Raw genomic sequence first — 22,082 nt, 5'->3', positions numbered from 1 at the left:
AAACTGACACTTGTAGAGATGCTGTCTGCCCTTGGGTGAGAGCAATGCACAGCAATCGGCCTCCTTGTGGACCTGCCAGATTGAAAGCTCTACAGCTGCAAATATATTCCCCAAAGCGAGCAGGGGAAAGGGTTGCAATGAAAGAGGTGCAGACTAGAGGGAGTGGATTCCCAATGTTTGCTTTCTTCTACAGCCTGTAAGACAAGCCCTATTCCTCAGCGGCCCTGAGACCCATGTGGCGCTATCACTAGTTATCGTTAACACTTGTCTACCTTAGGAAAAAAGTCTGTGTAGGTAATTACAGACATTGCTCCTAGTTTGAATTTATTCTATTCTAACTAGAAACAATGTCTGTAATTACCTTTTGGGTGGGGACTTTTTGTATTTTCTCCTGTCTTCCTCCAATGAGGCCTGCAAAAGGTGAACTTTTAAGAAAGGCTATTCTCCTGCCGAACCGGTTTGGCTCAGTGGATAGAGCGTCGGCCTGCGGACTGACGGGTCCCGGGTTCGATTCCGGTCAAGGGCATGTACCTTGGTTGTGGGCACATCCCTACTGGGGGGCGTGCAAGAGGCAGCTGATCGATCTCTCTCATTGATGTTTCTAACTCTCTATCCCTCTCCCTTCTTCTCTGTATAAAATCAATAAAATATATAAAAAAAAAAAAAAAAAAAGAAAGGCTATTCTATCTCAACCCTGGAAATCTCTCAGATCATACCCCATGAACAATTTCAAATTAATGGAGGACAAAGTTTCCCATGAGATGCACAAGCCAATAGATTTAGGGTTTGAAACTACTGTGAGCAACTGAGTAACAGATCTATTTAAAAAGAAACTCCTGACCACAATGGAAGTGTGCCCCTTACCTCCTCTTTGTGGAATTAAACCAGAGGGGGAACCACAAGCCTCCTCCATTAAACATCATGCTCAGTCAGACCTAATTATTGTGCCAGTCTCCCTCACAAGAGGCCAAAAAGTGCACTTATGCCATGGAGGGACTAACTGCCAGGCAGGATATGGCATGGTTTTGGTATGCTTCGTTTCATTGGGTTAAAGTTACAATCTCAGAGCCAAGCCACATTTCAGCAACATTAGACCAGATACTTTGTAAGGGGAAAGAATTCAGAATCTTGGCTTTCACCATTAAGATAAAACCTTTTTCATTCCACTTACTGTTCATTAGAATAATTTGCCTCCCAATGTACTGATGTTCGTTTTTTTATTTTTTATTTTTTTTTTAAATATATTTTATTGATTTTCCACAGAGAGGGAAGTGGAGAGATAGTCAGAAACATCGATGAGAGAGAAACATCGACCAGCTGCCTCCTGCACATCTCCCGCTGGGGATGTGCCCGCAACCCAGGTACATGCCCTTGACCGGAATCGATCCCGGGACCTTTCAGTCCGCAGGCCGACGCTCCATCCACTGAGCCAAACCGGTCTCGGCTGATGTTCGTTTTTAAGTTAAATAAGTGAAGCTTCTTCAGAGGGAATTATCAACACCGCCCAAGGTGTTCACCTCTCACCCCTGCTACTTCTTACCAGTCTACTGGGGAGGGGAAGGCTTCACATATCACGAACCTTTATCTTTACAGATGAAGCCTCAGTTTCCTTATTCTACAACTGCCGAAAGAATTAAGACCAAAAGTCCATGAGTAGTATTAGATTCATTCAAAAGCAACTCAAGTGCAGGAGATTCGGGTGCAAGGTGGAGAGGGTTAATGGGGGGAGGGGACATCTGTAATACTTTCAACAATAAATTAAAAGGCAATTAATACTCTCCGAGAGTATTCCTCTTAAAAAATATATACATCATTAATTTTTAATCTTAGATCCCATTACATTATCCTGAATCCACAAGCAGACACCAAAGCATAAGAGTCTAACAAATTCATTTTATAATACTATTTATTTGATTAAAGAATTTGCCTTTTCTGTGTACACTGGAATGTTATATTCCCTATGTATTTTACAGGGTTACAAAACATCTCTCATTTTAAATAATACCCCAAAAGTAATTTCAGAAAAAGTTTTTGTAAAACTAAACTTGACTTTAAAAAAATCATATGGACAAGCAACTCTCAAACAAAACTAGATTAATAAGATTTGCCTATTTAACTACATGACAAATTTCTTGTCCCAGGCCCTTTCCTAAAAACAAAAAAACACACAAACAAGAAAACCCAGGTGGAAACCAAGCTGGAGATAAGGTTCTTCCCTGATGCAGTCAGGGGAAAGGGAAAGGCCAGATGTTTCTTTGGCAAACAACTCTATCCATGACCATTGGTGAGTGACTGCTTTGCTTCAAGTACAGCACACTCTTCGCACTCCGAGTGCGTGTGGTACTCTCCACCAGCGGACAGTGCAGAGTCATCCAGTCCCCTGCCTCCTCCCACCTGTGGCTGCCACCCCCAGCAGCTACACCAACCCTTCTGGGCGCAATGCTGAGCTAAAGGCCAAAGATGGGCTGGCTGGTGTAGTCCTCTCAATTGAAAAAGTAATGGATAAGATGAGGCTAAGAAAAAACTACTACATGATGACACTCACTGGAAAAGACTTGGAAGAGGAAATGGATGGATTTCAGAGACAGGGACAGATAGGCTGGAGAAAAAAGGCTGGGCAGGCCAGAAGGAAGTGGGAGTAGATGCCAGCAACTTAACACATGCCAGTATAATCAGCTGCCTTTTGAAATGCTACAAACCTGGTGGCAATGCAGTCTCCTGGATAGTTTAGGGCCAATGGAATTGGCACAAGGACTCACTGAACCCACGCCTCCAAAATCATAACCTTGTCTCTGCTAGAAAAGAAAGGACTGATGACACAAGACAACAGCCAGGAGGAGGGAGGTGGTGAATCGGAGGAATATGAATGGATTACAAAGACCATGAGCTATTGTTTTAGCTGAAGTACCCAAAATGGGGAGAATGGAAAGCCTTGGTAGCACCCGAAGCAGACATGTTGCCTGTGGGTGTGAAACCCCCAGCTGGACACACTCACTCTCCTCCCAGGCGTCTTTTAGTGGGGCTAGGTAGGCCATTTGAAACCGATTCTCAGCTGTCTTTAACAGTCACAGCACTGCTCTAAACTGCAGGGGCCAGTCTAAAAGGAAAACAACTTGTCAAAGGAGTGGAAGAATAAATGGATATAGAAAAAGAACATGAGATACCCTCATCTTTTAACTTCTAAACTCCAAACACCTTAAACAATTCACCTGTATAGTCTAAAAATCAAGACTGGATTAGATCAACTTGGTCTAGGAGTACCCAATAAATACAACACATATACAGATGATCCCAGTGCTTGAATGTATAGAAAGAAAAAAACTGAAAGTAAAGAAAAGGAGTATGAAAGATTAAAATTTTTTGCAGAGAAAACTTTTAAAAAACAAAGTAAGTATGAAATATAACTATCTATATTTAGGGATTAAAATAAAGGAGCAGCTTAGGCCCAGGCAGAGAAGGTGTTGGTTGAACAGAGGGCATTCTCTGGAGCTTGCTTTCCTGCTGGCCAGTAAAATCTGCCAAAGAAATTAGCAGCCTTTCCCTTTCTGTTTGTGTCATTTCTTTGCCAAAGAATGTGTCTGTGACATGAAACACTGAGGGTGAGTTGAGGGTCCTTGAGCGCCGAGAACCGTGCATTATACTAGAAAAAAAGGGTCTCCAATGGCTTGTAGATTTGGAAAAAAAAATTCTTCAGCCACTGTTGGCTTCTTCTTTATTAATTTGAAAGTTTTCCTTTTCGGTTTCTTCTTCTTGGTATTACAGGATTTCATACTTATCCACCAGGAAAGTGGTCTCTGTGGAAAATCTTACTGGGCTGTTCCCATCCACCTGGGTCACTTTGGTTACCTAGGAAAACAAACAAAGAGTAAGGTAAAGCAGGAAGAGGAGTCTCCAAGGTGCTAACTGAATTCTCAGTTACAACAGATCACATTTCCTCCAAGCAGTACTAAAAGTGACTCAGAAGTGCCAAGAAACACACTTCACATCTGCAGCTTACAGCATCACTCTTCCCCATCAACATGCTCAACCTGGCCCGACCGGCGTGGCTCAGTGGTTGAGCGTCAACCTATGAACCAGGAGGTCACAGTTTGATTCCCAGTCAGGGCACATGGGCGCTCGATCCCCAGTGTGGTTGTGCAGGAGGCAGCCGATCAATGATTCTCTCTCATCGTTGATGTTTCTATCTCTCTCTCTCTCCCTTCCTCTCTGAAATCAAGAGTGGCCACTGCCCAGACCCTGCCACATAAAATCTATGAAGTTCATAGACATTCTATCAGGATGCTCAATTAACATTTGACCGCAAATGAAATAATGTAACTCTGAAATTATTTCTTTGATTTGCTTTCAAAATCTAACTAAGCTGGCTCTATCATACTTACTTTCTAGGTATAGGTGAATCTTCCAAATGAGATAGTCTTTTCTTTTTAGTGATAAAAAATGCCTAGTTTAATGAATTACCTGTAACAACTGTGCCTATAATGGCACCAACATAATACTTGAACTAGATATATAAAAGCCTAAGCAACCGGAATGGCTGGTCACTATGATGCACACTGACCACCAGGGGGCAGACACTCAATGCAGGAGCTGCCCCCTGGTCGTCAATGCGCTCCCACAGCCAACCTCCCCCAGCTGGCCAACCTCCCATGGTCCCTCCCCCCCGGCTGGCCCCCGAGCTGGGAGGGAAACCAGGGGTGGGTGGTGGTGGATGTGGCCCCTTTCCCAAGGGGGACCAAGGGCCAGCTCCCTCCTCAGGGCCAGCGGCCAACCTCCCATGCCCCGTCCCTCCCCCTTGTCAGCAGGCCCTGATCCACAGTGGCGGCACGGCAGCGTGGGAAGGAGGAAGGGTGAGGGGGGAACCATGCAGTGGTGAGGCGCCGACGATGACAGCATTGGCGTCCAGCCCAGCTACCATCACCTCCTCTCCAGTCCAGCCCTGATCGACCTGGCCCCGATCGGCCCTGATCGCTTGGTCAGGCCTAGGGACTCCACCTGTGCATGAATTTTGTGCACTGGGCCTCCAGTTGATTTATATTTTCTAATGAGGTTTTGAGAGGCCTATTATTCTGTCCTATTCTTCAAATGGTTCCAAACAGGGAAATGTACCCATTTCTATCTAATGTCTTGGGTTCAACAATGTGCTCCCAATACTGAGGTACTTATGCCAATAACTGAGAGGGGAGAGGGAACTGCTCTTGGAATCATCCAACAGAGGAAATTATAACTTCCTGAGCTCTTACAGGAGAGACAGAGACCATCTGGGAAGATAAGATAGTGCCAGAATAATAAGCAAATCAATGAGTCAGAGGGGAACACGATAATATAAACTGGGTCCCTGTAATGCAAATTCAAAAAATGGAGGAACAATGAGTTAAAAACAACTCAAAAGAACAGTTCACAAATTTCTATTGCTTTGCCTACCTAAAAGACAAGATCTGCAACAGAACTTGCTCATGATAATAAAGGGAAATTGTGACATAAAAAATCCAAAAATTGTATCCATTTGTATTATAGAATCACTTTTAGTAATTTTATCTTCTAAACAAAAAACTTTTTCATTCCTTGGGTTCAAACCAAATTACAATACAAAGGCATTATAAAATCATGTTGGGTGTTTTGAAAAATAGATTTTAAGCCCAGCTGACGTGGCTCAGTGACTGAGCATTGACCTATGAACCAGGAGGTCACAGTTCAATTCCCAGTCAGGACACACGCTCAGGGTTGGGGCTCATTCCCCAGTGTGGGGCATGCAGGAGGCAGCCAATCAACGATTCTCTCTCATCATTGATGTTTCTATCTCTCTCTGCCTTCCTCTCTGAAATCAATAAAAATATACTTTAAAAAAAAAAAGATTTAAAAATATATGAATTAGCCCTAACCGGTTTGGCTCAGTGGATAGAGCGTTGGCCTGCGGACTTAAAGGTCCCAGGTTCGATTCCGGTCAAGGGCATGTACCTTGGTTGCAGGCACATCCCCAGTGGGGGGTGTGCAGGAGGCAGCTAATCGATGTTTCTCTCTCATCAATGTTTCTAACTCTTTATCCCTCTCCCTTCCTCTCTGTAAAAAAATCAATAAAATATATATTTAAAAATAATAATAAATAAAAATATATGAATTATGTAAAAAATAGGCAACGAAAAGATATAAAACTTGCACAACCCATAATTTTTAAATATGTATTTATATTCAATGTCTTTACTTTGTCTGATCTAGAGAGGAAAACTGAGGTAAAGGAGATGAGAAATCTGGCCAAGATCATACAGAGTCAGCAATGGAATGGGCCGGGGACACCAGCTTTTCTGGTGTTCTGCTCTGACCACGAAGCCATGCTACATATATGGCATCTGTCTTACCACTTTCCCCATATAGGCTCTCCAGTAAAATGGGGTACCTGTATGTTACAGTAATTTTTTTTGGAGATGAAGGAGACTTGAACAGGAAAGAAGTCATTGGGCTGCCCAGCAATGCTGAACTCAAGGCTGCCACTCTTATTTTTGGCATCAATCACTGGTAGGCACCACTCCAAGGTATTTCGTCGACTGTCGTGTCGATACTCGCCATCAAGCTCACCAATAACCGGTGCGCCAACACCAGATCTGTCATGAGAAACATCCATGTCAAGTTAGTTGTCCAGAGCTGGAAGAACTCTGCCAAGGAAAACCAGTCCCAAATTTGATTATGCTCCTCAAATTCTACCCACTTTTATTCAGTGCCAAAAAAAATTAGGTTCCCTAATAACTTCAAGAATCAAAAGTCCTGGCACCCAGGCTCTTGTTCATTCCCTTTGTAGATCCAGGTATATGCAACCACAGGTAATTGGCAAATATGCCTGTGGGCTGCTGCAACATATGGACTAGATCTGGAGCTAAAAGGGGATGACACTGACAAATGTATGAAGTGGGATGTATTTCTAACAAATCTGCACCAATGGTTTGTTGCTGTGTCAAGAAGGAATTTTAATAAAGGCAGCTCTCTGTACAGGTGACAATGGGGAAAGAACAGGTTGGTAATAGTGGGGGGAAACTTTAAACACCATTATGTAGTTGTTTAGAATGGAGTGAACCTTTGAGAGAATGTTTTCAAAATATTTTAGAATGTTCCCGAACTTACTGTAATTGAAGCCAGTGACTTATTTGATTTACAATCCAGTAAGTGGACTTTGGTTGTTAAGTGAAAGACGATTACCCCCTGACAAAATTCAAATGGATGGGAGAAAGAGCTACACAGTTATCTAATCTGCAAAAGAACTAGTTAGAATGTACTTTGCATCCCCACACATGGCTGACAGGCAGCGTCACCTACCCCTACACATTCTAAATTTACCATCTTTTAACTCACCAGGGACAGTCAATGCTTGTATTAGGGGCAGGGTAAATAATAGAGACAAAGAAAACTTTAGGGGTAATATAACACAATGAACTCTTTCCTATCAATTTTATGGCCCCAGTTGTATATATGGTCTTCTCTTTGCTCTGTTCCAATTCCGATACTGATTTCTAACTGGATCAGTTCTAGACAATAGGGTAAAATGTTGTTTAAGGGTCTCTGTTGCAGACTATTGAAAACTTGAGCTAAGACACAGGAAACCACCATAACCACAATTATAGGGTAGATGGAGAGGACTAAAAATAGTCTAGTAAAATAAGTCCTAACAAAACAAATCCCACACCTGTTACCCATGCCCAAGACCTACAATGGTTCAAGGCAGCCATCTATTGTTCTGAAAGAATAACCAAGTTGTGAAGAATAAGATGGTTACCCAATTAAAGGAGATACTGGTAATAAAGTATATTTTTAAAAATGGAAATAAGAATGACTAAAACCAGACCTCGCCATGTAAAGGCCTGAATTATCAAAAAGGGAACAAAACTAAGTACCACTTTCTCTGCAACAATAACGAAGCAATACAACAGTGAAGATGCACTAAAAATACATTTACTAGGTGCTCATGGGGACAGGGGGCTGAGAGGTAGAGGACAGAGCTGGGACTCACTGGTAAAGTAGTAAGAGTATACACTCACTGGACACGCCGGGGAGGAGATGAACCTAGACCAGGGGTGGGCAAACTTTTTGACCCGAGGGCCACAATGGGTTCTTAAACTGGACCAGAGGGCCGGAACCAAAGCATGGATGGAGTGTTTGTGTGAACTAATATAAATTCAAAGTAAACATCATTACATAAAAGGGTACGGTCTTTTTTGTTTGTTTTATTCATTTCAAACGGGCTGGATCCGGCCCGCGGGCCGTAGTTTGCCCACGGCTGACCTAGACAGTAGGTCATTTAAGCGCACAAGAACAACTTCTGGGGATGATGGACATTTTCATTGGCTTAACTGTTGTGATGGTTTCACAGGTATACTTGTTAAAACTTAATAAACTGTACAATTTAAATATGTGTAGTGTATCTACATGTCAATCAGACCTCAATAAAGCTGTTAAGAAATTTACTGAAATCAACATAGACTTGGTTTTACAGCAAGAATCAATAGCTCCCTTGAAAACACTCTCATCTTTAGCTGGAAGTTTAGAGAGCAAAATGAAAAAGAAAAATTCAGTCTTAGGACTAAATTTCTTTCTTTCTTTTTTTTTAAAATATATTTTATTGATATTTTTTTTTACAGAGAGGAAGGGAGAGGGATAGAGAGTTAGAAACATTGATGAGAGTGAAACATCAATTAGCTGCCTCCTGCACACTCCCCACTGGGGATGTGCCCACAACCAAGGTACATGCCCTTGACCGGAATCGAACCTGGGACCTTTGAGTCCACAGGCAGACGCTCTAACCACTGAGCCAAACAGGTTAGGGCTAAATTTCTTTAAGAGTTACAAACAGCCCTGGCTGGTTTGGCTCAGTGGATAGAGTGTCAGCCTGTGGACTGAAGGGTCCCAGGTTTGATTCTGGTCAGGGCACATGCCTGGGTTGTGGGCTCGATCCCCAGTAGGGGGTGTGTAGGTTGCAGCCAATCAATGATTCCTTCTCATCATTGATGTTTCTATCTCTTCCTTCCTTTCCCTTCTCTCTGAAATCAATAAAAATATATTTAAAAAAAAAAAAAAGAGTTACAAAACAAAACAGAAAGTGCTCAGTGGCTAATCCTGGAATCTTCAATTACAACCCGAACAAATTGAAAGAGCTCTAGCACGGCAACAGGCTATTTGCATGGTTTGGTTTTCAAGTTAGCAGCTCCACACTCCTTTTAAAATGTACAGCTCAGTGCTTGCTTCGGCAGCACATATACTAGAAATTGGAATGATACAGAGATTAGCATGGCCCTGCGCAAGGATGACACACAAATTCGTGAAGCATTCCACATTAAAAAAAATAAACAAATAAAATAAAGTGTACAGCTCAATGCATTGTGACAAAGGTCTGTAACCTTGTAAGCACCGTCACAACCAAGTCATAAAGCATTTCCATCATCCCCCAAAGTTCCTTGTGCCCCTTTGCAGGCAAATGCCTTCTAAAAAACACAAACAAACAAACAAACAAACACCTTCTTCTTTACCTCCTGATTTCTGTCCCAAGAGTATCTATTACCTTTTCAGAATGTCATATAAATGAAGCCATATAGCATGCAGCCTTTTTTATATCTGGCTTCTTTCACAACTGGTCTTATGAAGAAGCAAGTAACTTAGAATGACCAGCCAGCTAACTGTTGCTTCCAAAACAAGTTCCAAAAGACTAGCTCTATGAGCCCAATACAGGAAATAATTATGTGGGGACACCACTTACGGGAGTGGGATGGTAATAACCACATCATTCAATTCTAAGTTATCTTCTTGTAGCTCGTATTCTATGTTGACATCACAGCCATTTCCACTCTCGGAGGGCCAGCAATTAACTGAGGAGAGAACAGAGCAGGCATACTAGAACATTAAAAAACGGTAGAGAAAAGTTTAGATGGCAAATCAAAGCTGACAGCTATGGACCTTAAACATCTGAATGTAAACTATTTAAATAACAGTTTTGACATTAAAGCCACTACAAAAAATAAAGCTAATGATTAAAAAAACACAGTGCAGCAGGTCATTTTCTCAAAAAGGATTTTGTTACGACAATGGAGAGAAGAGGTAAGCCAGGGCTATTTCTAGTTCTCAGTGCAGACGAACTTAGTGGGACTAGCCAGAAGCACTTACTTGTCAGTGGAATAAAGGACTCCTCTGTGGTTTGTAGTCTCCACTTTAGCACCCCTACGTCACTATTGACTGGAAATGACTTCTCTGGATTCTTCAAGCCAATTAGAGATTCTGAGGTGAAAAGTTTTTTATCTACATTTGGATGGGTCTGAAATGAAAAGTGAGAGTTTCTGAGGCTTAGAGATAAGACAAAATAAATTTCCTCTGATCTTCCATGGCTCATAATAGAAACATCTCAAATAGGGTGCCTAAAACATTCCAATTCTTTTTTATTTTTTTAAAAAATATTTCCCTTTATTGCTTTTTAGAGAGAGAGGAAGGGAGAGGAGAAAAATAGAAACATCAGTGAGAGAGAAACATCATCGATCGGCTGCCTCCTGCATTCCCTCCCACCCCCCAATGGGGATTGAGCCCACAGCCAAGGCATGTGCCCCAACCAGGAATCAAACCAGCGACCTCTTGGTCCATGGGTCAACGCTCAACCGCTGAGTCACACCAGCCAGACCAATTCTTTTTTTTCTTTTTAAAATATATTTGTATTGATTTTACAGAGAGGAAGTAAGAGGCATAAAGTTAGAAACATCCATGAGAGAAACATTGATGAGTTGCCTCCTGCATGCCCCCTACTGGGGATCAAGTCTGAAACCAAGGTACGTGCCCTTGACCAGAATTAATCCCAGGACCTTTCAGTCCTCTGGCAGACGCTCTATCCACTGAGCGAAAACTGGTCAGGGCTCTTTTTTATTTTAAAGAAAGATTTCACTTCCTTAAAGATTTTTAAGATTTAGGACATTTTAAAAATATTTTTTAAAAAAGTGACTTCAACTCTAAGCCATTTTATTTGTAACTAAACAAGTTAATAATTTTGTAATTGAGGAAGTCCTTTCCAAAAATACTTCACAGGGAGCAGCCTCATGGTGGGGTAAGCTTGCCAAGTAAAAGACTAAGTCTTGCCCTGGCTGGTGTGGCTCAGTTGGTTGGGCATCAGCCCCTGTGCACTCAAAGGTCCAAGGTTAGATTCCTGGTCAGGGCACATGCCCAGGTTGCAGCTCAATCCCTAGTAGGGGCCATGCAGGAGGCAGCCGATCAATGTTTCTCTCACACTGATATTTCTTTCTCTTTCTCTCTCTCTCTCTCTAAAATCAATAAAATATATTAAAATACAAACAAAACTAAGGGTCACACGTTGATCAGCTGCCTGGGTCACATAGCAGTCCTGGCTTTATACTAAAGAGGCAAGAGAGGAAAAAGCTCTGTGGAAAGTTTAGTTGAAATCTTGCCCAGAGCACTAAACTCAGGCCAAGTAAGATGGTCTAATCTTTTAAAAAGAAGTCATACCCCTGGCTGGTTTGGCTCAGTGGATAGAGCATCAGCCTGCGGCCCAAAGGGTCTGGGTTTGATTCTGGTCAAGAGCACGTACCTTGGTTGTAGGCTCATCCCTGGCCCAAGCCCTGATCGGGGCTCATGCAGGAGGCAACCAATTAATGTGTCTCTCTCACATTGAGGCTTCTCTCTCTCTTCCCCTCTCTCTTCCACTCTCCCAAAAAATCAAAGGAAAAATATCCTCAGGTATGATTAACAACAACAAAATAAAATAAAAAGAAGTCATATTAGGAGAAAAAAGGAAAAATAACTTTTGGGTAACAACCTACATGTATTTTAAGAGCCAGCAAAACTGGTGTCAAATAATAGAAGCACTACTTCAGAACACGAAGTTGACAAAAACACATCCTTCCCCGAAGAATACATTCTTGTGATAAGAGATATAAAATCAACCATCTAAAGAAAGCCTGACAAGAACAACTGTAATAATATAAAGGACATCACATACCCATTCAGGTAGGTGGGACATACACATTTATTTCATAAGGATTTTATGGCATTAGACACTGCCCTTCAGATAACAAAACAAGCATTGGTAGTTAAAACAGGGCAGAAAGAGTAAATTTGGTATCATAATCTGTCTTAATAAAATACTTCCTTATTAAGTTTAAAGACTTTTAAAAAAAACAAAACTGTATTTCAAGTAATATCCTAAATAATTTTACTTTACATAACAATAACAGATAAGTGTCTCTCTGCACCTTTGTTAGTATGAAGCCATTTATTAGATTTTACTTTTTATTAGATTTTAAAATGACTTTCCATTCAATTCCAACATTAAAAGGCCATTTTAACACAGCTGCTGTAAAAAAATAAAATAGAGCTGCTGTCAGTCACAAACGGCTTGAGAAGAGATATATTGCCTCAAGGCACCCACTATATCCAACAAATTAACTTCTATGCATCTAGAATGGCACTGGTTACACAACTGTAATAATTTCCTGTGTTCTGTGGTTCATATGAGGAACTCCAGTTGGCACGACTGTGTTAAGTATTCAAACAAAAGTCTTAATACTCCCTTATCAAAAGTCTCTACACACCTGTAGCTGCACCCCTTTCTTATCTTCGTTTTCCACATGAAGACGAATTCGGCCAAATTTATCATCCGAGATCCTAAGCATGATCATGCCATGCAACTCCATATTCTGTAATCCTCCATCCCGTCCACAGGTTAGTGTGATTTTTTCCTCAATCTTCATGTGCACACTATAAGGAAAAATAATAAATTTGTTCAAGAAGGTTGTGGGTGATTAGCCATCCACAACTTATTTTAAGGTGCTGCTGCTATACAGGGTGGGGGAAAAGCAGGCCTACAGCTGTGAGCACACAAATCAGTTAATTCTTATATTATTTATTTATTTTTAAATATATTTTTATTGATTTCAGCGAGGAAGGGAGAGGGAGAGATAGATAGAAACATCAATGATGAGAGAGAATTGGCTGCCTCCTGCACTCCCCATTCTGGAGATCAAGCCCGCAACCTGGGCATGTGCCCTGACTGGGAATCAAACTGTGACCTCCCGGTTCATGGGACAACACTCAACCACTGAGCTACACTGGCTGGGCAATTATTTATTAACTAGAGGCCCGGTGCACAAAAATTTGTGCACTCGGGGGGGGGGGGGGGGGGTCCCTCAGCCCGGCCTGTGCCCTCTCACAGTCTGGGACCCATTGGGAGATGCCCACCTGCTGGCTTAGGCTTGCTCCCTGGGAATTGGGCCTAAGCTGGCAGTCAGACATCCCTCTGGCAGCCCGGGAGCCCTCGGGGGATATCCACTTGCCAGCGGGGACCAGGCCTAAGCTGCAGTTGGACATCCTTAACGCTGCTGAAGAGGTGGGAGAGTCTCCCACCACCACCGCTGTACTGGCAGCCATCAGCCTGGCTTGTGGCTGAGCAGAGCTCCCCCTGTGGGAGCACAATGACCACCAGGGGGCAGCTCCTGTATTGAGCGTCTGCCCCCTGGTGGTCAGTGTGTGTCATAGTGACCAGTTATTCCCAATCGTTCGGCTGTTAGGGTCAATTTTATATTACCCTTCTATTATATAGGATTATTGTATTATTTTCTATACGACAAACTGTAAACTTACTTTTGCCCTGCACTATATGTATCAAAATTTAAAGCATTATTCCCTCAATTCTGCAATTCTCATCCTACAGATAAATTCTTACCCATGCAAACAATACAGTAAGTTATTCACAAAAAAATGCAGGTAATAGCAAATGTTTGGAAACAATTCAAATGCCCATCAATAGGGCAGCGCTTAAATACATAACCACAAAAATGAGTATTAGGCAGTTATGAAAAAAAGCAGATGACCACTTAAAAAGCTTCTATTTTAAAATAATTTTAAAAAAAGAAAAAAATAATTTCAAATATTAGAAAATTAAAATTATACCAGGAATACATGTATAGTCTTTTTATCCACTATTAACATCTTATCCCATTTGTTTTATCATTTGCATACTCTCTCTCTTTAAATACTGTATATTTGATTTTTTCCCATGAACCATTTAGAGGCAGATAATATACATCATGGCCTTTCCCCCTACATACTTACGAGTACATTTTTTAAGAATATGGATATTCTTTTACATAACCTTTGTACTGTTATTAACTTCACACATTTATACTGGTACAATACTTTTATCTAATGAACTATCTATATGCCAATTTAGTCCTAATTGACCTAATAATGTCCTTTAAGTAGTAGTACAAGATCCAGTCTATGGTAAGGCAATGCATTTCAATGTCGTCTCTGGAGCTTCAAATTAAGGAAATTCTTGTCTCCAAAATAATCAAGTGAAAAAAGCAACTGGAAAATGTCTTGTACGCTATCACTTACATATAAAAAGGAGAAAACAGACTATACACAGTATTTTTATTCATCTATATATAGTCTATTCTCCTCAGAAAGATAACACACAAAAAAATAGGTAAGCCCTAGCTGGTTTGGCTCAGTGGATAGAGCGTCGGCCTACGGACTGAAGGGTTCTGGGTTTGATTCAGGTCTAGGGCACATGACCGGGTTGCAGGCTCCTCTGGTGGGGGGCATGCAGCAGGGTGTGCCTTGACGGAGAATTGAACCTCGATTCATAGGTCGAAGCTCAACCACTGAGCCACATCGACCGGGCAAAAGGTAAGTTTTAAACTTCACTGAAAAGAGAAGTTAAGAGTCCCTAATTATGGTTAAAGTATAAAAAATAATAATAATAAAAAAGACTTCATGTTAATAACCTAGAATATACTCTAGGTAAGTCTTTTAAATCTGAAAAAATTAAAAGACAGAAAGAATTTACAGTCACTGAAATATTTTTAAACCTTATGTGGTTGTTCTTACTGAAAAGGTTACTACTTACCTTTCCATGTTAATGGGTGGAACATACACTTTGGTGGATTCAGAGGTACGCTTGCCCATGTTGGAGGACATGATAGTTTCACCTTCAGATTTCAATTTGTCCACAAAGTTATCTACTTCCTTTCCTTTGGCTCCAAGTTTCAAAGCCTTGCTGGGGCCTGAAGGCCTAAGTGGAAGAATACAAAACAGGAAAAGATATACACTTAATTTAAAAACACACACAATTAATTAATAACCCTCTATCTTTGAAGCTGTCCCTGAAGCTGATCTTTAAGAGGAATGTGAAGAACTCAAGGGGAAAACCCAAGTGACCTAGTAGTTAGTAGACTAGACTATTCCCTGCCCGAATGGGCAGCTGAGTCACTATTAATATGTAAGCTTTAAGTACCTGAAGACCAAAGCTATACTTTTATAAGCAAGCATGATCTGATGAAAACTTTGTATCGTCCATCCAGGTAAATACACCTGTATACTAATAAACGTTTACATATAATTTCATGCAGTCACAAATTCTCCTTGAAATCCATTCATGAACTCCAGATCAAAAATCCACATTCCTGCCCTGGCCGGTGTTGCTCAGCCCTCCCACCGAAGGGTCTATGGTTCAACTCCCTGTTAAGGGCACGTACCTGGGTTGCAGGTTCAACCCCCGGCCCTATTCAGGGACCATGCAGGAGGCAAGCAATCAATGTGTCTCTCTCAAATTAATGTCTATCTGTCTGTCTGCCTCTCTCCCTCTCCATCCTTCCCCTCTCCCTCCCTTCACCCCTCTCTTGCCTCCTCCCTACCTCCCACTCTCTCTAACTATCAAAGGAAAATATATCCTCGGGTGAGAATTAGCTAAAAATAAATAAAAATAAAAATTTAAAACCCAAATTCCATAAACAGTTAAATTTCCCTCCTCTCCCAAAATAGGGCAACTCTCAGAGGAAACTGAGGTCATGGTATAATTTAGAAAAGAACTCTGTTGTGCACAAAAGGAAAACACCACATTCAGATTTCTCCTTTATCCCTATAATGTAACAAACTCAGCATTACATCTTACTCCATCAAGTCACTCGTTATTTACAGCTTGCCTAAAAATCTGGTATCACTCCAAAAAAGACACATACAGCCTTCACCTGCCATTCTAGGGCTGCTGGTGATACCCCGGATTATACCTGGCTGGCGCAGGTGCCACTTTTGGTTTGTCAGTTTCAATGATGGTCTCTGTAATCATGGCAGCTGTGCTGCCTCCAGAGACTGTGGAACTCCCAAATCCCCCAAATCCTGGTGCTTTTTTGCCCTGTCTCTCTGCATCTCGTCGGGCCTGTTGCAATTCCTTTGCTTTACGCCGCATCTCAGCCTTGGCCTCACGTTCTTGAGTCTAGGAAAAGAGACATACGCATATGGATGTGGCTTCCAGTACAGTCTATACAACAAATAAAACCAGGAAAATCAGATAGTGAAGATGAAAGAAAGACAAACAAACTGGCAGTCCCTGAGGAGAAACTATTTACCTCTCTGACTGCTCTGAACACCTTCTCCTCATGAGAATCCATTTCTGTGAAGGTTCTGATCTGTGCCAGGTTAACATTCTCCCGGTATCCCAGGGCAACAATTTCATCAAAAGCAAATATCAAATCAAAACAGTGATCAGATATTTCATTCTCCTCTAAAGCTCGGCAATATTCAGGGATCTAATCATGGACAGCAATGGAAAAGAAAGATTATCAGCAGTTATGTTTTTTAGGTCTTATTCTTTACACAAATTTCAATAAACCCAAATCCCTTCATTAACTCCTTCTAACTCTATTTTAAGCAAGACTCTGGCATAAAGTCTTTGTGTGTATTTATATCAATGTATTTTTTGTGTGTGCTTTTTTTTTTTTTAATATATTTTATTGATTTTTTACAGAGAAGAAGGGAGAGGGATAGAGAGTTAGAAACATTGATGAGAGAGATCGATCAGCTGCCTCCTGCACGCCCCCCACTGGGGATGTGCCCGCAACCAGGGTACATGCCCTTGACCGGAATCGAACCCGGGACCCTTGAGTCCGCAGGCCGACGCTCTATCCACTGAGCCAAACCGGTTCGGCTTTTGTGTGTGCTTTAAAAGTGTATTCATACCTGATTTTATTGATTGTTTTGAGGATATGTACAGACATTTCCATTTGTTCTCAATTCTTAACATAAAGAATCATGTAGTTGTGATTCTTTTCTAAACAGTTATTCCAGTAACTTTCCAGCTTAAAAATTGGAAGCTAAGTTGCCTTAATAGAATAGCAAGTACCCATATCTTCAAATGTTGATATGCTGTTACATCAAAGTCCCACTAATTCACAATTTAATATCATATACACTACACAGTCAAATTCAAATCTTTCCCAGTACATTAACAAAGTTACTAGGAAAGCTGGACTACCACACTGAAGATGTTACAGATGCACACAATTCTGTCAAGGAGAGCCAAGATTAAGGAGTGGTTTTCTTTAGGAAACAGTCCTACCAAAAACATGTGAATAGAATTTTAAATGTTCAAGACATATTAGCCCGGGCAGTGTGACTCAATGGTTGAGCATCAACTCACACACCAGGAGGTTGCTGGTTCAATTCTGGGGTTGCGGGCTCCATCCCCAGTACAGTGTGTGTAGGAGGCAGCCAATACATGTTGATGTTTGTACCAAAAAACAACCAGCAAATGATTTCACCTTTTTCAAAAAAAGCATTTACACTTAAAAAAAATTGGACAAGGTAGAAGTCCCTCCTTCTTCTTTTTTAAAAAATATATATATATATAATATACATTTTTAAAAAATATATTTTATTGATTTTTCACAGAGAGGAAAGGAGGAGGACAGAGAGTTAGAAATATCGATGAGAGAGAAACATCGATCAGCTGCCTCCCACACACTCCCTACTGGGGATGCGCCCGCAACCAAGGTACATGCCCTTGACCGGAATCGAACCCAGGACCCTTGAGTCCGCAGGCTGACGCTCTATCCACTGAGCTAAACCAGCCAGGGCAGAAGTCCCTCCTTCTTAAAAAGTGTTTCTAGAGCTATTAAAAACTTGCCTTGCCCTAACTGGTTTGGCTCAGTGGATAGAGCGTCGGCCTGCGGACTGAAGGGTCCCAGGTTTGATTCCGGTCAAGGGCATGTACTTTGGTTGCGGGCACATCCCCAGTGGGGAGTGTGCAGGAGGCAGCTGATCTATGTTTCTCTCTCATCGATGTTTCTAACTCTCTATCCCTCTCCCTTCCTCTCTGTAAAAAATCAACAACAAAAAACTTGCATTTACAAAATAAGTGATAAAAATATCCCTCTGGATTGTGCAAGAAGGGAAGACAGGAACCCTGATGAGACAGGGTATATGACATTAATCAGCCCTGGCTTCTTTCTCTCCTGCTTCATCCGAGGCTGGGCTCTCCTGGTTTCCTGCCGGTAGATTTTCTTTAGGTTGCTGGTCAGCCACTTCGGCCAGTTACCCTGTTGCCCCCCTTTCCCTTTTGTTTGCACTTTTTTGTCTGCAGATTTATCCTTTCCTGCTGCCATTTTTGGCTTCATTTCCACTTTTGCAGGAGTAGGTTTAGCTGACAAGCTCGCTGACCTCCCTCTTGGGTATCATGGTGAGGACCACGGCATGGGGAGAGCCTTTGCAAACCTGGGCTGCCTGGCCACTGGCTAGTAAGTCTTATGTAAAGGACATTATCCCATAATTCAGCCAAACAAAGGCAGATTAAAGTAACCACTTAAGAACTAGGAAAGGAAAGGAAAGTTCCCACATTCTCTTTTGGGAACCTATAGCCTATGAGGACCCTCAGTAAATGTTTGTTGAATGAATAGAGCCAGTAGCAGTAAGCTGCTGGGAGGGGTGAGGGAGCATGGAGCATGCAATCAGTTGCTTTCGGTAAAAACAGTTTCACACAGAAAACTTAAAGCAAAAGACTGTAACCTACTATTACAGAAGGATTCTTACCACTCTTGAGAAGAGCCTGAGGGTTTCCAGATCTTCTAAGATGTTACTGTTTTTGGTAGTGATCAGTACCATGTAGAGTTTCTCCATAGGCTGGTAGACATATCTTACACTCTCTGTTTCAACAAATGTATGTTGTTTTCCAGTGTTCATAAGCTTTGGAAAAGCTGCTAACAAGCCCTCAATGCGAGTTCGAGTCATCTCCACAAACTGTCGAGAAACAATAGCCTTTCCTGCTTTCGTGCAGACTGCTGCTGCCAACAGCACCTGCCAGTAACACACAAACAAATAAGTACTAATTAATTATTTCTTCACATCTGTTTTCTCAACATTCTTAGATCTTCCATAGAATGACATACTCAGTTATTTACTGACATAACTACTATTAGAATGACTTTCAAACTCTACTTCATAGTTCTTTTAATTATAATAATTCATAAGACAAAGCTAAAGTAGAGGAAAATGAAGCTATTATTCCTATATTTCAATAATATACCTAAAGCAAACTTAGTAAAGAAATAATTTTTTCCAAGTCTATAAATACATTAACGGGCTTCCTGTAACTCCAGAACTGGGCTGCTCTCTGCTTGGGCGGGCTCGTAAAGAATAGTTTAGCCCTGGCCGGGTAGCTCAGTTGGTTACAGCATCATCCAGCTACACAAAGGTTGCAGGTTTGATCCCTGATCAGGGCACATACAAGAATCAACCAATGAATGCATAAATAAATCAAACAACAAAACAATGATTCTCTCCCCCTTCCTCCCTCTCTCTAAAATCAATACATTAAAAAAATTTTTTAAAGAATAGCTTGAACTTTTTCTAAGAACAGAGATTTCCACAGCCAAAACAGAGGTCTGATCACACAGACTAAAGGTTTATAAGAAGACCCTGGCCTTTGTTTTCATTTTTACCTAGAATATGGAACCAATCTAGCAAGTTTAAATTTATCTCCTGTTCTTTGATTAACTTTCCCATCCCACCCTATCCTACTCCAGATATATAAACAATCTGTAAAATGAAAATCTAAATAACTCAATGTTTCACACAGGTCTTGTCACTGGGCAATGATCAAGACCAACAGCCTTTTTTTTGGAGTCTGGCATTTCATTAAACAAAACAAATAAAGCACCAAAGGAAGATGAGGAGAACTCTAATGCCATTGGTAGGGGATTAAGAAAATTAAGTACAATGTTTACAGTTTTTCAGTGAACCCAAGAATTCACAAGTACAAGTAACAAAAAGACTATTTACACATTAGGGAAGAAGCCTCAATGCTAAGATACGACCACTGAAATGTCAACATCCTACTGGTGAAGCTTCTCAGCTTTACAGAAAACTGTCTTGTACAGGTGAGGAGCTTGAAGAAAAAACAAGTTAGTTATTTCAAATAAATATTCTTATAGTTTCAATACATCAATACAGTTTTATAATAATCAAAGGAGAACATAATGTCCTTATTGATCAATTAGGCTATTTAGGAAATAATTACCATCATGCTCTACTGTATTTCCAAGCAGCTAAGTAAAATAATTTTATATTGGAAAAGTGATTGTTATCTTGTATAAATATTTCCCTGTACTGACAGATTTTTATTTTTACTGATTGATTTACCTCCAATCAACTGTCCTGCCCTAGCCAGTTTGGCTCAGTGGATAGCACGTCAGCCCTTGGACAGAAAGGTCCCAGGTTTCATTTCTGCAAGGGCACGTCCCTCCATTGCAGGCTCCGTCCCCAGCCCTGGTCAGGGCACAAGCAGAGGCAACAGAATAACGTATCTCTCTCACATCAATGTTTCTCTCTCTGTCACTCCCCTTCCCACTCTGTCTTAAACAAAACAAAACAAAACAAAAAAACAATGGAATATATCCTTGGGTGAGGATTAACAAAAAATATAAATAAATAAAAATTATACAAAAATTTTAATTTGCCCTGACTGGTTTGGCTCAGTGGATAGAGTGTTGGTCTGAGGACTCAAGGGTCCCGGGTTCAATTCCGGTCAAGGGCATGTACCTTGGTTGCGGGCGCATCCCCAGTAGGGAGTGTGCAGGAGGCAGCTGATCGATGTTTCTCTCTCATCGATGTTTCTAACTCTCTATTCCTCTCCCTTCCTCTCTGTAAAAAATCAATAAAATATATATTTTAAAAAAAAATTTTAATTGAGCCCTGGCCAGTGTTGATAAGTGGTTAGAGCATCAGCCTTGGCTTTGATTCCTGGTCAAGGGCATGTACCTGGGTTGCAGGTTCGTTTCCAGCCCCAGTCGGGGTGTATGCTGGAGACAACTAATGCATGAGTCTGTCTCACATAAATGTCTCTCTCTTTCTCTCTCGCTCTCTCTTCCTCCTTCCCTTTCCCTCAATGGAAAAAATACCCTCAGGTGAGAATTAACAAAAAATAAAAAATTTTAATTTACAAATAATTACTTTTTTCCATTCTTATATTCATGAAAAAAATGTATCCAAATTCTTCACAAGCATCACCATCATAATCACCAGGTCCACTTCTTGAATTACCACTTTTCTAGAATTTTTATATAAAACATGTATATATAAGTGTTTTTTTCTTTTACTTTTTTTCCTTTTGTCTAAAGTTTTACATATGTCTCCTTTTTCCCCAACTGACACCGCCCCCCACCCCCCAGCCATTCCCACCCCGGGCAAGCCCCCAGTGTCTGTGTCCATTGGTTATGCTAATATGCATGCATACAAGTCCTTTGGTTGCTCTCTAAGCCCTCCTCCGCTACCATTTGTCTCTAGATCTATCCTTGTTCATCAGTTTATGTTGATCATTATATCCCACATATGAGTGAGATCATGTGATATTTATCTTTCTCCGACTGGCTTATTTTGCTTAGCATAATGTTCTCCAGTTCCATCCATGTTGTTGCAAATGTTAAAAGTTCCTTCTTTTTTATAGCAGCGTAGTATTCCATTGTATGGATATACCACTGTTTTTTAATCCACTCATCTGCTGATGGGCACTTAGGCTGTTTCCAAATCGTAGCTATTGTAAATTGTGCTGCTATGAACACTGGGGTGCATATATCCTTTCTGATTGGTGTTTCTGGTTTCCTGGGATATAGTCCTAGGAGTGGGATAAGTAAGTTTTAAAATACTTTAAGAATACATTTGACTATCTGTGCTACACTCTTAAAAGTTTATATATTCCAATGAACAAAAACTTTTCTTAATATTCTCATCAGGAAAATGGAAGAATGCTCAGATATTTAGGATAAGCTCACATTGGTTTCTCC

General features: G+C 41.0%; 1 protein-coding gene and 1 non-coding gene across 3 annotated transcripts in view; one reads left to right on the top strand and one right to left on the bottom strand.

The window, feature by feature from the left end:
* Positions 1-1,888: 1,888 nt before the first annotated feature.
* ARCN1 (archain 1) overlaps positions 1,889-22,082 on the bottom strand; it is a 31,247-nt gene continuing 11,053 nt past the window's right edge. The window contains exons 1-10 of one of the 2 annotated variants that reach the window (XM_070426184.1): positions 20,083-20,188; positions 18,835-19,098; positions 16,377-16,556; positions 16,038-16,243; positions 14,879-15,043; positions 12,561-12,726; positions 10,138-10,285; positions 9,734-9,842; positions 6,392-6,596; positions 1,889-3,846 (exon numbers count right to left, since the gene is read on the bottom strand). In XM_070426184.1, coding sequence (XP_070282285.1) covers positions 3,757-3,846; positions 6,392-6,596; positions 9,734-9,842; positions 10,138-10,285; positions 12,561-12,726; positions 14,879-15,043; positions 16,038-16,243; positions 16,377-16,556; positions 18,835-19,032 — 1,467 coding nt within the window. In that variant the 5' untranslated portion in view covers positions 19,033-19,098; positions 20,083-20,188 and the 3' untranslated portion in view covers positions 1,889-3,756. Of the gene's footprint in view, positions 3,847-6,391; positions 6,597-9,733; positions 9,843-10,137; positions 10,286-12,560; positions 12,727-14,878; positions 15,044-16,037; positions 16,244-16,376; positions 16,557-18,834; positions 19,099-20,082; positions 20,189-22,082 lie in introns of those variants that run through there. The other variant, XM_070426182.1, reaches the window with a different exon arrangement.
* Positions 9,215-9,318, top strand: LOC139019075 (U6 spliceosomal RNA). The gene has a single exon (XR_011472979.1). It is a non-coding gene; the product is annotated as a U6 spliceosomal RNA (small nuclear RNA).

The sequence above is a fragment of the Myotis yumanensis genome, unplaced genomic scaffold, assembly GCF_028538775.1.
Source record: "Myotis yumanensis isolate MYYU_CA2020_CCGP unplaced genomic scaffold, mMyoYum1.0.hap1 SCAF_10, whole genome shotgun sequence".
NCBI lineage: Eukaryota > Metazoa > Chordata > Mammalia > Chiroptera > Vespertilionidae > Myotis > Myotis yumanensis.
This window is presented reverse-complemented; position numbering and strand designations above follow the sequence as displayed.